The 16,787-nt window shown below is 40.7% G+C and overlaps 1 protein-coding gene across 2 annotated transcripts in view; it reads right to left on the minus strand.

Annotated features, from left to right (window-relative positions):
• The window catches only part of LOC146583221 (uncharacterized), a 40,149-nt gene that overhangs the window by 11,281 nt on the left and 12,081 nt on the right, over positions 1 to 16,787 (minus strand). The window contains exon 3 of one of the 2 annotated variants that reach the window (XM_085268628.1): positions 1,250 to 1,300. The exons of the other annotated variant lie outside the window; for it this stretch is intronic. Coding sequence (XP_085124754.1) covers positions 1,250 to 1,300 — 51 coding nt within the window. The remainder of the gene's footprint in view (positions 1 to 1,249; positions 1,301 to 16,787) is intronic. 2 annotated transcript variants of the gene reach the window in all.

Here is a 16,787-nt window from a genome sequence, read left to right on the forward strand (position 1 = left end):
GATGTTGTAAAGTAACAAAAATGTTCTTGTGTTTTCATTAAAGTGTATGTAAATATCTGTGAATATACTGCTGTGTATTTAAATTACTCTTGTGTTGCATAGAAATATACTGAACAACAAGCATAATATATAAAATAACATCTACCAGAGTTTTTTCTTTGAAAGAACCTCCTTATGTCCATTCTTGTATATCAGTGCATTACTGAAACTGATTTATTTAGCCGTGGAGGGAAAAACTGAAAATATGAAATAAACACACATGTAAGCTAGGACTGAAAAAACAGCATTGTTGTTGTTTGGTTTTTCATTTCGCCATTTGTTGATTCATAATCAACGTAATAATTCACGTAATATATGTTAAGTGATCAGTTTGACCTCAATCTTTCGTGATACACCGTTATATTTACATTATTTCTACAGTACGAATGATTTTCTTTGGTACCTGGTCAAACTTCAGTTCTCCTCAGTCTGCGCTTCTCCAACCGCGCACTCGCAGGCAGCAGCTCTCCCCCGCCCCCTCGCTCAGTCGCTTAGTGCCTGAGCTCGGATCATACCAATATTAGGGGGGATTTACGCACAGTCGTAAATTCCCACAGTGTGCACTATGTGCTTTGAATATTGTGTGTAGTTTTTGTTTTATACAGTTGTCAGCCAGGCATCTAACTATGAAAAAAATTACACTTCAAAAGACCCCGGGCTTCTGAAAAAACAACCCGGGCTTAAGCCCAGTAAGCCACCACCCTGCTCCGCCACTGCTTCAAAGAAGCCTGGAGAACTATTCATGAACACTACTTAAAGAAATTAAACTAAAGTTTGACTTAGAGTGTTCAGGCTGTGTTGAAGAATACTGGAACGTACAAACATTGCAGTTTATGTTTGCATGTTAGAATAAATCACCCTTGATTTAGAATGCACATCAAAACCCACCGTTTTAGTGTCTGTAAATAGTATTGGATGTGTGTGTGTGTGTGTGTGTGTGTGTGTGTGTGTGTGTGTGTGTGTGTGTGTGTGTGGTGTGTGTGTGTGTGCAACTAGTGAGGTTGTGTAGGTTGTGTAGTAAATGGGTACACTGTAAACTGTAAGCAAAGACAGAATGACTGACAGCTGTGTGGGAGACAGCAGCAGGGAGCAGACACTACCAGCGGCTGTCAGGATGACGAATCCACTTTAGCCTCTGCCTTTAGGCGCCTGTGACACACAGACAAGCAGTAAGGTGTATAGGCTGCCATGCATAGCTTTCTGGCAGTACCTGTCATAGTAGTCCTCATGATAGCTGTCATACTCCAGGTCGAACTCAGATCTGCAGGAGAGGTGGAGAAAAAGTCAGAGGAGAGATGAGGTGAATGGTCAAGAATTTGTCAAAACTACATGATGGGCTTTTACCAAAGCTATCACATTTTTCACATAACTGACAGCATGCTTGGTTGGTGTGTCAGTCTGTAAATGTAAGTCTTAACAGAGTTATACAGTACAAACACTTCATCTGGAAAGAATACAATGTTCATGATCTCCAGCCAGCCAGAAAAAAAACATCAAATTTGCTCTGCTGCATCATCCAAGGTGGATAATCCATAGAAATTGGATCGTGCTCCAACTGTACCACCCACTGAACACCTCTATGTGTAAGCTTGGTGAGGTAAGCAGTGATGCATATGTGTCAGAATGAGAGAGAGAGAGGAGGGAGAATCAGAGGCAGGTGAGTGATGTGACTGGAGTGAATGGTCCGTACCTGCGGAAAAGAGCAGAGGAAGTGGAGGGGGGAAGTGACACTAAGCCACTGCAATTTCACATTCTAGTGTGTCAGACCTCAGCATTCCTCCCTAATCCCTTCACAGAGTCACTAATAATCCCTCCATGTTGCTCATCCTCCCTCTGTCTCATTGTGTCTCTCGCTGACTCACTCTGCTATGTCTGTCTGTCATTTGTTTATTTATTTGTCATGTTTTCTCTCTGTTTAAAATTACCCCAGTCTCTCTATTTGTCTCTTAGTCAGCCTTATGGTTCGATTCAATTCAAATCAATTCAATTCAATTCATTTAGTGCCAAATGACAAAAGTTGGAAGGTAAATGCCCTACAAGAATATTATTAGTATTATTAACTAATTTATTTTATTTTATTTTGCTCTGCAAGATTTATTCCCAATATCACATCTATAAATATAGTCTCTTAGCAACTAATGTCATGGTCGTAGATTTTTTAATTTTTGACTTCACGATCCATTTTTGTTTGGAGATGAGATTTGTGTTTGATTTCTATTCTTTGTTTCTTTTGAAACAAAAAATAACTCCTATATATTTAACCAATTATGTAAGACTTGCATTTTAAGTTGTCCTTGCATTGGATTTCTGTGAGTTATGTTTCTCTTTAATATTTACCGTTCTATTCATACAGTTTTCAAGTGTTATTTTTCATGAGTTGTATGGATTCATAATGATCTCCATTTATATTTTATTTTTTTTAAACTCCTGTTTTTAGTTAGAGGTAACTTTGAAGTTTGTATTTAGTTAGTTCCATTTTGTGTTTCCAATCTGTTCCTTTAGTCTTGTCTCTGTGTTTGTCTTATCTCTTTGAATGTTCTCCTGCCTTCTTCTGTCTTCCGAGTCAAGTTAATCTTGTTTTCCTGCTTATCTGACTCATTTACTTCCCGTTTTATTTTGGTAGTAGTTTGATCTTCTGTATCTTGTCTAATTTTGTTTCTCCTGCTTGTCGTCTTGATTGCTTTCTTGATTGCTTGATTGAGCTGTGTGTGGGTTTCCACCTCTTTTCTCCATCCTCATTATCTGTTGTATACATTGTTTCAGTCTTCCCTTGTTCTTTGTTGTGTCGTCTGTGTAATTGTGTATTCCTTATATCTGTAAAACCAGAATTCCCAACGTTTCATACGTTGTGTTCTTTGGATCTTGGACTTTCAAATTCTCTAAACTAATCAGCATAAAAAGCTCACCTTATGTTCTACACCTGTGTCTTGCATCCTGCTGTTGGTTATGCAATATAAATCTACAACACATGCATCTGAATATGACTAACTAATTACTAATGACTAATTACTCCACTGTGATGACTACAGTGTGTGCGGTAGATCAGAGCCCTTTTGCTAGAAATAACATGCTGTTGCAGCCAGAACCTACACTGTATGAAAACCAAGGCTGTGATGCTGCTAGCCAGAAACCCAAAACAATGAGCTGAGAGAGAATAAACCAAGTGTAAAAAGTTCTTTAGAGCTTAGCTGATTTATACTTCCGCATGGGTTTGACATCAAGATGGGTTTCTCTTATGTAGCAGGAGTTTTGTGGTCCATTGTTAATATAAGAATATTGAAATTTATTGAAATGGGTGCAAGAAAACGTGGTGCATATGAAGATGGGGTATGAAATTGTATTAATTCATTCATTTGTGTTGTTGGCTTGTGCCATTTATGTATACCTTCGATTCGTATATCTCATTTTTTCAGGAGTCGTCACCAAAACCAAAGTCCCTGCCATCTGCCTATCTGCCGCTGACGGGCAGCTGTGGTTCTCTTGTTATGCAGCTAATCTCAAAGAGGAGGTGTTTTTGTGTATAAGGAGAAACATCAGGGGACTAAAGTGAGTGCCACACAGTCAGAATTACATACAAAGCAAGACAAACATAATAACGTCTCAGCCTTAGTACTGTGTGTTTGTGTGGATCTGAAGTGTAGGCTTATTTTGGAGGGAACCATAATCACATCTCCTCCAGTATCGCTCTCACGGACGCTTTTCTGTCTCATACCAGCTGGTTTTCTGAGCTCAGGAGACAGGAAACCACAAAATAATTCATAACATGTAATCATGCCTGAGCTATACACTTGCCAAAAATGCAAAGCGCAATTTCAATCTAATTTAAAGATGGCCTTCTGTTAGCCTATTTGATATGAACAAGGTCTACAAGTTGTTTTAGTTCATTTTCTTAGGTAATATGTAATTCTCTGACATTTGAAGGTATAAAATTAAGAAAGCAATTCTAGTGAATTTGCCTTTTATCCTTGTAGCAGTTAAGGACACACTGAGGACAGAGGAGGACAAAGGGAAGCAGCAACTCCACAGCTTCTTACCCGAACAGGGCTTTCTGTTCTCCAAGTGAATTCAACTAGACGAGAGAAAATAACAGCTATTCACCATAATCCCCACTGAGGGGGAACTAAGCTGCTGTTCACGTTCTGTTCGTTTCTTTTGCTGTGAGATTCTCTGGTTTACCTTTGGCTGTTTGCAAGGCTTTATGGCAAGTATTTCTTATTTGTTAAATCATGTAAATTGCAAATAGTGAAGGCCTAATTCAAAATGATTTTGAATTTGTTTTTGTTGATTAAAGCTTTTATAGTGTTTTATTTCCACTTGGTCACTTTATTTTGATCAATAAAAATTATCCTTTTGTTGGGTGTTAGCTTTTGTATTAGACAGTAACAACCTTACAACGTAAACAGTACGAGTCATACAGAGTGATTAGCTGTCACCTAACCCATAAATGTTGGATAATAAACTCTTTATTTATCTTGTAATAGTGTTTGGCCCATTAAAATCTCACCATACTGCAGTAATGATACACCTAGGTATTTTTTATGTGATTTAGCGAAGATGAATCTGTGACAGGTAAGCACAGCCCATTTAACCTGTAATTACATGCAAAGTGATCAGCCAAGCGCCTCTGCCAGGAGAGAGAGAGGCAGATGGACAGCAGGGTCACTGAAGGCTAATTAATTCTTTTTCATAATTTCTCAAGTGCCAAAGCAATCCATTAGACATGGCTGGCTATAAATCATTTTAGCCTCAACAAGCCTGCCTGGCTGCACGCGTGCGTGTACGTGTGTGCGCGCGTGTGTGAATGTGGAGATCAGGCATCTGTAATCTGTTTCTGTAAACAAAGCATCCCAGGGATTTCCGCCAACATAAACTCCCACCAAAGGCAAAACACCATCACAACTTAACAGATTCAATGGAAATTGTATGTGAGTATATTTTTGTGTATATTGTTTGTGTGTACTGTGTTTAATTACTAGTTATGTAGTTCAATTAATTTAGAACCAAATTAGGCAGTTTTTACATTTTACTGACAATCAGTTCTTGACAGTGGTGAGTGACAGTGACAGTGAAAAGAAAAACTACAACAACTTTGTCTAAGCCTTAAAAATAAGTCAAACATCTATTTTACATGAAATTTTATGCTTCATATTAACAGTTTTGATCACGATCTAGGTGTTAAAACATGTCTATATGTTTAGAATGAATAAAAAATGCATATTTGAATGCTTAAGTTTCATTTTGCTTCAAACTAATGTGTTTTCCATTTTGTTTATTTAATACAGTTTAATGTTTCCCCCCCCCTAAAAACGCCTTTGTACTTACTTGCATGTATACTAATTAATTAATGACTGCACTGGATTCCCCATCAGAACCTCCTTAATTTTCCATGACGCAGATTTAGGAGACATCTCTCATATTGACATCATTTAGTTGCTGCAGATTTGTGGATAACACTTTAATGGTGCAAAGCTCCTGATCTGGTGACTGTGGAGGCCATTTTACTACAGTGAATGCATTCTCGTGCTCAAGAAACAAGACAAAATGAGCTTTGAGACACGGTGCCACGTTCTGCTGATTAGCAATTTGCAATCATAAAGGGCTGGACATGTTCAGCAACAATACTCAGGTAGACTGTGGGATTTAAATGATGCTCAGCTGGTACTAAAGGGCTCAAACACCCCCAACACAATTACATGACCACCATTAGTGCGAGTTGTTGATACAAGAGTGGATGAATCAAAGCTTTTAAAGTCATGAAGACTCATTAAATCAGACAACATTTATCAAGTTTTGATGCACCGTTGTTACTAAAGCCTCAGTTTTCTGTTCTTAGTGGACAGAAGCATCATCCCAGGTGGTCCTCTGTTGTTCTGGCCCATCTGCTAAAATAGTTAGTATTGACTTCATCGTACGCTTTTCTCCCTGTAGAAATCATTATCAGAGTAACTCTGGCCATTTATTCTGGACCAGTCTGGTTATTCAAGATCATTCGTTTTTGAAATACTCAAACCATCCTGTCTTTTCCATTTACAAACTTCTTACTTGTAATCTTTATTAGTATGTGATGGAGAAATAAGACATCCTGATTAGAGATGCACAGACTGACCAGCCAGGGACTGGAATTGGTTGATTCCAACATTTTGACCTTAGATGGGTCAATCAGCCTCGTGCATGTCTGACTAGAAGCAAGTCCATTTTATGCATGCACACCACGCACACAGTGGCACAGGCAAACAGTCACATTCATACTGACACACTAACATGTTGTTAGCATGGAAGCTCTTCACTGTCAATGACGACACAAAGTTCTCCAAAGCAAACCACAGGAGGAGCACCACAAAAATGTCCATAGCAACAAACCTTTATCACACTTAAATCATTACCCAGCTGAACATGGGCAGTGAAAGAAGCCACAAGTTGGCTAAATCTAATTAAATGTAATACCATCCTGAGCTCAGAATCAGCCATAAGCCAGTAGCCATCGTAAGAGCCTCAGTATGAGCAAAGGTCAATGTCCTGTTATCTGGTGAAGTTATTAAATTATACTAGAAAATTATGTACATAACTTTTGTTTTGTTATATAAATCTACTGCATCATCTTTTGTTTGGTATAGTAAAATATGTCAGGTAAAGGTGGGTGTACAGCAACTCAGTTTCAGTTAATTGTTTCTACCTCTTTATTTTTACTTGTTTCAGTGAGAGATCAAGCAACTTACTGCAGTTTGAAAGAAACTGTCAAGTATAATTGTTCATTTTGCCATGAAAACAATATTTTGTCTTTCCTTGCATGTGTTCAGTTATAGTTAGAAAGAAAACTGGAATCAATTTAGGAAAAGAAAGGAAACCTCTAATTCTGGTGTGTCGAAAAGTTTAAATAATGATGAAAAAACTTCTTTCAAGTGAGGATTTAAATGGATGGAAGACAAGAATCTTTTTATGAGCCTGTCTCTGATGCTTGTAGGTGTCGTTTCCCCCTAATGGCTCAGCACTGACTCCCAGAGCTCCATATCATTTCTGATGGAAAGGCAAAGGTCAGCTAGGTTATTATTGTACACTGGGTATGTCAATGTGTAGCGCAGTGAAACATGACAAAAACGTAGCTCAAGGAACCCGAGGACAGACTGCTAAACTGTAGGGTGGTAAACATCCCAGACAAGCTCACGTTAATGTAAATAACAATTCTTAAGAATACTTTTTTTCAGTGTAATTGCAATTTTTTGTTAGTACAGGAGTCCAGTTAACATTACAATTACAAAACATGTAGAATATGGAAAAACTAAGTCTTATTTATTTGTCTTGTTGACATTTTGCATAATAAGAATTGCTAGTTCAGTAGTCACCATGCCCCCCTACTCAGTTACAGTGAAAAATATGGAAAACAAAACACAGCTGAATAATCAAGAGGGAACACATTGCACAGCCCACACCAACTCAGGGAGACTGGAAACAGCAAGCAGTGAGGAAGAAATGAGATTACTCTGTGTAAAAACTATCACATAGGAGTTTTCATTATGCCCTGCCACAAAAAAAAAGGGGGGGGGGGGGGGGCACTACAATCATGCTCATGGACTGACAATGAGAGGAGACACAAAGAGAGAAAGAAAAGAAAGAGAAACCATGATATATTAAGGGTGAGCGTGATGAAGATAAGAGCAGAGAAGCTTTGACGGGGGAGGAGGGGAAGATGAAGGGAGTGCTGGCAGCTTGTTCACCCTATCAGGCACTCTCTAAGGATGGACTCTGAGCTAATCTACTCCCTCTTTCGCTTTCATTTAATCACTGTCACTTGTATTCTCTCCATTCCACTCACATTTTTAATTTATTTCTCTAAGTCCTTTTTAGTTTGTAAAATGCATCTAAGATACTTCAATATAATGGCTTGCTTTCAACATACAGAGCCACATCTACTTATACTGTATATATACACGAACTATAGAGCAATTTTATTTGATTTCTGATGGATTTATATAATGTGGTCAGTTTAAGCCTGTGCAGAGATGACAATCATTGCCAACTGTTCTGCATAAACTACAAATATGTGCCTATTTGATAGATGCAGCATGCACAGTTAATTATGCTTCAAACTGTTATCAGTGTTGTGGCTTTTGCACTTGGGAAAAAAATTAATAACTGCCAAGAAAATTGCCATTGGTGCATCTCTATAAAATAGCACTCAAGCTCTTTTTATTACTGAGCAAAGTTGTTGTCACATTTGCTGAAAGTAGTTTGGCAGTGTCTTGATGAAATAGACAAGGCAGTTACAAAACCTGCATATAGCGTCAGCATTAACTAAAGTACAACTGCATGGTTCCTCTCCTTGTTAGCCTGGGGAATATAATTTAAAAATTATTTGGAATTTTGCGTTGTCAGACTGCAGGACAGTTTTTCAATTTTCCTCATCTATCACCTTTGTAAGCACATATTTCTTAAATGTGCTTGAGACTAGAATTAATGCCTTGCTACCTGATGGTCTCACACAGCCATTAAATACTAGTTTTTGTTTTGTATTCTAACGTTTTACTAAGCATACATTTCCAGAGAACCTATTTCAACATGCAGCAATCACACACCTTGCTGGTTCAATCAATGACATGCATTCGACAGTAGCTAATCAATAGCACATCACTGTGCAATCTACTTATGGACATCCCTTACTGCTTGGCCCACTGGTCTGCATTACTTGAATATACTGCCCATACTCCAGGATGGTTTTATACAGCTACAACCCAATGGTAACTCATTGAGCTCATAAATTTTTTTCAGGCTTTCTGCTCTTGCTCTTGACGAAGGCGGTCACACTTTTCTCCTCTCCTCCTCTCCCTTAGCTTCCCTGCTTAGCCTCTTATGTCCTTGTCTAGTCTCGTGTTTTTTTTTAAATTACTTTTACCCTGGAACACTCTCTCACAGTCTGTTCTCTAAAACCTAAAAGAGGAATTATGGATTTGATCAACTGGTCCCTAAATGCAATTGACACCCCTTTCTCAACGAGAAGTTTGGGCTTGGGTGAGCTTGAGTGCTGAAGATATCTACCTATTCGGAACCATGATAACAGGGTTCTTGCTGATCGGAGCTGGCTTGGCCCTGACTTATCGAAGAATTAAGAAAGCGGAACTGGCTGTTCAGACCCCCACAAGGCTGCCCGCTGGGATTGAAACGATGGGAAGAGGCGTGAGTTTCTCAAAATGGGCTCATTGAGTGCAGCACGGATAAGATCTTGGAGAAGCTTACGGCTGCCGTGAATACTCAGAATAAGATCTCTGAGTGCAGACTGGATTACATCTTGGAAGGGCTCGCTTGGAATAACATCTCTGAGCGCAAATTGGATTACATCTTGGGGAGGCTCACTGTGGTCGTGAGTTCTCAGAATCGGCTCTTTGAGCAAAAGAATGACAACATCACACCACCTGGGTTGGCTGGAAGACTTTTTACTTAGCCTAGCAGGGCGAAGGACACTGTCTCAGCTGAACTCTGGACACGCACACACATACATATACACTGATATGCGCACACTCATCCCCCCTCCCTTTCCAAATGCCTTTGATGCTTGTTCCCTTCTGGGAACACGGCGGGTCTGAGCCCGCGCTGGAATGGTAGTGCTGAGCAGGATGGCTGCTGTGTTTGCTTCGGATTATTCCTCACCCCCACCCGACCCTGTGGCTTGTCACGTGTTCCATAATGTTGTGCTGTGGACATTTATGTGCTTTTTAGAGCAGAAGAGTTTTTTTGTTTCCTGTTCTCATGCTGTCCTCCCAGGAGCGCAGCATGAGTAGAGGTCTCTTTTTTCCTCTTGTACTTTCCCATTGTAGTGTATAGTTCAGTGGGTTTTTTTCTGTAACACTATCGATCTCTGACCTGTATCCCCATGTGATGTCTGTGTTGTGTGTGTGTAAGGTCAGGGGGGTCCTATTTCACTGCACGGCAACCTGCACGTGGCGAATAAAGCCTTGATTGATTGACTGATTGACTGATTAATTGCATGCATCAAGGTTAAATTATGGCCTGAGTGTATTTCATTCAGTCTTAGAAGTACAGGTAAACAGGCAAGGGTTATGTGTCAGATTGCACTCATCCTTCTTGCCCTTCTTTTTAATAGCCCTGTATGATTAGCAGTTCCTTAGGTTTGATTGGCAGTATCACCATCAAAAGGAGGTGCAGAAGAGTAGTAAATTAATAGATAGGAGCTGGGGAGTGATGCTGTATCAATAAGGCAGGAGCAGAGGTGGAGCATAACAGGCAGTTCATATAGACGACTGGCACGCATCACTGAAGAGGAGACTCAATGAAGAGTGTTGTACAGGAGAAAGGCGCTTTCCCTATTTGGTCTTCCAGCCCAAATGTCCATCAGAAGTAATCTCTTATGTCCTCTTATAAGAGTGATCATCAGCGGTAAATTAACACTCACATCACAGAACGGAGCAATGCCACCGTTCCAGAGCACTTAAACCAGAGTGGATAGAATGAAGGATACAGAGACAGTGAGAAAGGGTGAGTGGAGCATTTGTTAAAGACAGGAGGATGCGGACATTGGGCAGAATGAGTCAGATTCTCCCACAGCTGTCAGGGTGTGGACATTCCTGGCTGGGCTTATAGGATCAGCCACGGCAGGGGTAGGGCCTGGTATGGTTATTGTTTGATCGGTCATCCAGCTACAGAATATGAGCTGGAAGTTATTCTCATCCATTTTGGGACTTTAGACATATTACCAGTGAACAGCGACGGAAAGCTGACAATCAGATTCTTACATTTTGTGTTTTCCCACAAAGGAAAATGCATATATACATACACAACTGCAGATAGGCTTTGATCGCACAGTTGAAGACACTGAAATTAAAATGTCTGAAAGCTATAAAACACTATAGAGCAGATACAGTAGACTGGAACAAGAGAACTAGCAGGCCTGTGAATACGCCTAAACAAAAAACAAAAAACATAATCTGCCTTTTAAATCAGATGGTTTTACAGTGCAGGTGTTTATTGTGATTAGATGCCCAAACAGCTTTTATACTAATTGCTCATTTAGCATTCAGTAGTAGGACAGCACATGAATAAATAATACTGTACATGTTTTGTTCTTCCAGACAAAACACTTCATATTCATATTCACTCTGATCAGGTGCTAGATTTGGCTGGCCTCTGTTTGACACAGAAATACAAAACAAGTTGAAGAACAAAAGATCAGAGACAAAAGCTTCATTTTTTTAAATGAGGAGAAGACATGCAGCGTACCCTGTGACTGGGTGAATTCTACAGTGGCTGTAGCGCGAGCGCGTATGCACCTTATGTGGGTGTAGGTATGTATGCACTTCATAAATATGTGCATATGCAGATAAATGTGGCTTTAGTTCCACGTGTATGAGAGCTAGAAACAGTCTCTCCTCAGCAGTGTCGACAGCGTGGCCTGATCCTATTGGAGGCAGGGTGTTGGGAGAGGGATAAGTCCAATTCTTCTGCATGACTTAAGACCATCTGCACACAGCTCGACATACAATAAAATAAGAGAATGAAGCTTCTTCTTTAAAAAAACAACAACAACAACAAAAAATAACTCTGAAAGGAGCTTTTGGATAATGGCTCATAAAGGAGTGTGAAGGAAATGGGGACAGGTCCTTGTTAACATGTCATCTGACTGGAAGTAATGTGGTGCATGTACCTCTTTGAAGACTTATATGTGTGGCTTCTCTCCAGGAGGGCCAACTGCTTTAGTATGGTGTTATTTATCAAAAGCTCAGGGTCTCACTGGGAGCAGAAATTGGAAATTTCAGAGATCAGGCTATTTAGTGCTAATTAGCAGCATTACACGGGAAGGTGACAAGTGACATGCACGGCACCCCTCCAATCCAGCCATTACCCACAGGGGTGAAAGGAACAGAAATATCAAGACACTTCCACTAACAAGGTCCCCCATCAGAACTGACTTAAAGTGCTAACTTAAAAGGTTAACCAAAGCTGCCTGGAGTAATTAATCCTTCCAGCCCTTTCAACTCTGTCAAGCCCCTGCATCGTTTCCATGTTCTGAACTATGCTGCTGTCCTGATATTACTGAAGAATTAAAAGCTAAAAGTCAGTTTGGCTCAACTGCATAAAGGGCAAAGCAGCATGGTTACACCGAGCTAAAATTAACATCTTTGCTGTCTATCAAAAGAAAAGCAATAAAGACAAGGCGCTGTCATAAAAATGCAACAAAAATACAACGGCTTTCAGCGTGTGTGTCTAGTCAGACTTTTCACATTTAGCCATGGAGAAAACGCAGTCATCTTCCACATCACCTAGCAAGAGAGGACATGAACATTTAGAGGATATCTAGGGAAAACGATAAGCTGCCATTCAGAAAGCCCCTCACGAGAGCCATCTGCAGTTTTAACTGTGATCGACAGGACTGACATTTGCTGAGTCAACTTCAGACTGCAGTCCACGAACCTCACTGGACAAAATTTTAACCTCAGCTAACATGAGCAGTGCTCTGTCAACAACCTCCCTGTATCTGTCTGACTTTTGCTAACACAAAAACTAAAAGCGGCAGATGAATCAAGTGGCACATGTGTCTAAAAGGAGGGAGACAAGTGTAATACTTCAAGACATTGTGTTTGCACAGCTCAGAGACAAAGTACGCAGTATGGTGCTGTGGAAACCGAGTCGTTAGCAGAATTTTAAGGAAATCTAAGAGTAATGCAGCAGAACTAAATGGTCAAACAGACGCTGTCGAAAGTTTTTAACTAATGCACAACTAATGATTACTGCATGCTGTGTGATTTATGTGGCTTTGCATTTGTGAAAAACAATTACACATACATTTAAAAAAATAAGGGAAATAAATTTATGTGACATAAGAGATTTTCTATAGCATTTTCTTTCATGTTAGCTTTCCCTTTAATATCTGTTTTTTGCAGTGAGTCATTGCAGAAAATGTTGCAAAATAATGAACAGGACTGACTTATGGAAGAAATGGATTTGCCTTCCAATTTATTTTCTGCACTGTGCAGTCATCAAGTAATTTTAATAGCATATTGTTATTATGATGCAAATTAACATATGCACAGTCAAGAATTTTTAAACAGGGTATTCCAATAAATTTTAATGTACTCAAACAAAACACAAGGTAAATTTTAAAGGTGAAAATTCATGTGAAGTCTGTTCAGAAACGTGTGGTAGCCCACTGGTCTCAAAAATCCCAAAGAAGAAACTAGAGTTCATCAAATGGCTATTTTTAAAAAACATTTTTCATTTCTGTAACTAATCCCCCCCCCCACCCCCCACCCCATAACAAAAAGGCTTCAGAAGTCCAAATCAATAAACCACAAAGTGAAATCATGATAACTATGCCCATTTCTTATATACAGTCTATGATCTAGTCTTTTGAATCTTGCACCTGGAGCTTATGGTGAATCTGAGATGAACAAAAACGCATGTAGAAACTTGTCTGTACTGTTGTACTTAATACATACATGGCACACAGTGTGGTACTTTTGAGTTTTAGTGTTTCATCTGTCTACAGATAACCATGATGTTAGGTGCGTGTTATGAATAAAGGAATGTATTTAGTTGACGAATGACCCTTTTAAACTCTTTTGATGGAAACATCGATGCGGGGGAAGGTGTACGAGACTGACATTTGAGGGACTTTCATCTGCAGGTGAGATTGCAAGAATAAATGGAGCGTAAAGTTGAAAGGAGGAAACTTTGAAGTGTGTGCATGTGCATGAATTTGTTCCTCATGGGACCCCAAGGTCAAAAAAAAGGTTTTGTCTGTTTTTGGTTCTCATGAGAAAAGGATGTTATTTGGGAATTTTGGCAAAGGACAGGAAGCAACAAGATGTCCACTTAAAGATGCGATTAAGCTGGCTTTTCGGTTTCCACCTCTTACGGCATTTTACAGACTGAAAATAAATTATTTTGTGCAAAATCCTGCAACAAACTGACAAACAGTTTCGTATGCATTACGTACATTTCCATTGTTGTTCATCTGCAATCATGGGGGTCAGTGGGGTTACTAAAATACCGAAGTGCTCTTTGTAAAAACTCACACTTGTTTATATACTCACACACACTCACTATTCACCTCCTCTGTTCACCCCGCTAACCCCCATTACCTCTCTGTGCTGACAGTGAGCTTTTCAGGTCCAGGCGACAGAAAAGGGGCTCCTGCCTCCCAAACGCTGACATGCTCAAACACACCCCTCCCATCATCACCCTTTCCACTGTACTCCCTGAGCCACTCATTGTTTGTATTGCTCACCTTTCCCTATCTGTGTGCCATTCTGCAGCTCTCATCAGAATAAACCTTGAGTAAGTTTTCTGTGTCTTCTGGTCCCTGGTAGCTACAGTCCTGCGATCCAAGAAGTAATAGGAAGTGAGACGCAGCAATACAAGGGCTGTGAAATGTACACTGATCAGTCACAACATTAAAACTACTGACACTTATGTTCTCATTACAACGTAATATTCTGCTTGGTAATCTTGGATTCTGTTGTTTATGTCGATGGTAGCCTGGCATGTACCACCTAACTAGCAATCTTTATAGATAAAGGATCCCCACCCAGTCGGTACACCACACTCTGACAGCAGCAGCCTCCCACACCCTGCCCCACCACATGAAACTGCTCAGGAATGGGTCGATACTACCAAGAGCCCAAGCACTGACCCAAGGCCCGAAATGAAGGAATATCTGTAGGATGTGCAGAAGCCCACATGAGGGTTAATGAGCGGGACCTACAAAACACTAGGCAAATGGTTTTAATATTGATGTTGACATGTGGATATTGGTCACTGGACACGCGCAGTTGAGTATAAAAACATTATTCTGTGCTCTTAAGAAGCTGGACATGCTCCTGTGCTCCTGGACTGGATTTTCTAAGTGTTCCCAGTGATATTGACGAAAGTCACCTTTGAACAATTGTTTATATCGTTTTACTTTTTTACCAAGCCTGGAGAGGCAGCTTGCTCCCCTAAGCTGACTGACCGTCTAAATGCAATCCAGTATTGATCGTCCTTCCTCGGGCCATTCACACAGCCTTGCTGAGGACACATTAAATGTGTTATAAGTCATTAAGAGCTCCAGGTCTCAAATCTCACATGTCTAGGTTAAAACATATTGACGCAGTGTGCGCTGACAAACTTTGTATTTTGTGAGGCAGCCTGTAGGTGTGTGTGCTGACACCTGGATCGCACGTGTGTGAGAGCTTGTGTGAGTGTGATGGTATATAAGCCCGTGTGAATGCACAGTATACCCTTTCTGTACTGTGCTGAACATTGGGGAGCATGTGTCAGTGTATGGGTGTGTTGGGTACATGCAGAGACATTGAATCTGTGCGTGATTGTGCTTGTGGTTTGCGTGTGTATAGGGAGCCGACTCGTCCTCTCGCTGCCCCGGGGGCTCAGAGCCCATTTCCTGTTGTGCAGCGTGATAAGTTTCCCTGTCAGATCCTCCCAGCACCACTATATTTCTGATAAGCTCCACTGCTAGTTTTCCCGACCTCTGGCACAGAGATCAATTTGAGATTGATTCAGAATGCCCTGCTGGGCCGAACTGGAAGATCAATTTGAGATGGATTGTTCATGCCAGGGGGCCAATGACACGCAGTGCAGTGCTCACTTGCTTTCTCTCCTTTGCTTTCTTCACCCCTCGCTCTCCCTGAATGCTGTTATTTCTTCCTCTCTCTGCATTTTTCTCTCTTACGTACCCGTCTCCCAATTGTTTCACACTTGTCTTGTTACGGTATTACACCCTGCCTGTCTTTCAAGTTTCTGCATCAATCTTTATTCATGCCTCCTTTTTTCCACCTGCTTGCCTTACATTCTCCTCCCAGTGTGGAGAATGCTGTGGGGATAGAGATGACTTCATTAGCAAAGGGGCCAGCCACGGTAGAGTGATAAGCCTGTAGGACAGGAAAGATAACTCATCTGGCCTGGTAATGCTCACAGCCACACAGTATATGGATATAAACCAACAGAAACACACACACAGAAAGAGATAGATTTTTCTTCCTGGTGAATATGGCCCTTCGTGCCATTATGCCCTGAGCCACCGGTGTCACCATTGCTGGCTCATGACCTTATTTCCAAAGAACATTGTGTCTGCAGCCAGCCTGCCGCTCCCTTGCTCCTTCCTTCGAACCGCTCGAACCCTATCTTCTATCATCTCTGTTGTTCTCTACTCTCTCAAAGGCTTTGTCAGTGGCCCTGAAACCAGCAGATGCACTTTCCTTCTGTCTCCATGGAAAGCGACCTTTTCCCCAACAGTACATCCACCTCTGACTGCACTGACCTTTACCCACAGTCCAGCCCTAGTCATCTCTCAGGAATGCACTGAAAACGGCACATCACACAGGTGCATTCATGCGGAGAGCAAGCTGACAAAGGACAGAGAGAAAAGCTGGACACAAAAATGAAAATGACAGTTATGTTGTAAAATTGATGTTCACGTGGAAAGGGGAGGGAACAGTAGGCTTTGATGAATAGTTAGTGGGCTGTTTTTGGCCGAGGCACAAGTCAAGGCTGCCACCATGGTCTCTCACTCACTCTCTCAGACAGTCAGACTCTCCTCCCTTGTCACTTTGTCGTACACACTAAAAGAAACGTGGTTGTGATGAGAATAAAAAGCTTCACAGAGAAGTTCGCGCTACTTTTACTTGTCCTGGTTAGTCGCTGCTGGACACATGTCAGAGGTTATGAAAAAATGCAACAAGTGCTTTGTTCAAAATCTACTAACGTCTAAAGTGACTAATCTGGGTTCATTTCTGTCAGCATTTTGT

The sequence above is a fragment of the Mchenga conophoros genome, linkage group LG1 (genome assembly GCF_057382185.1).
Source record: "Mchenga conophoros isolate Kocher_MC1m ecotype Shallow Benthic linkage group LG1, M_conophoros_male_GT1.1, whole genome shotgun sequence".
Classification (NCBI taxonomy): domain Eukaryota; kingdom Metazoa; phylum Chordata; class Actinopteri; order Cichliformes; family Cichlidae; genus Mchenga; species Mchenga conophoros.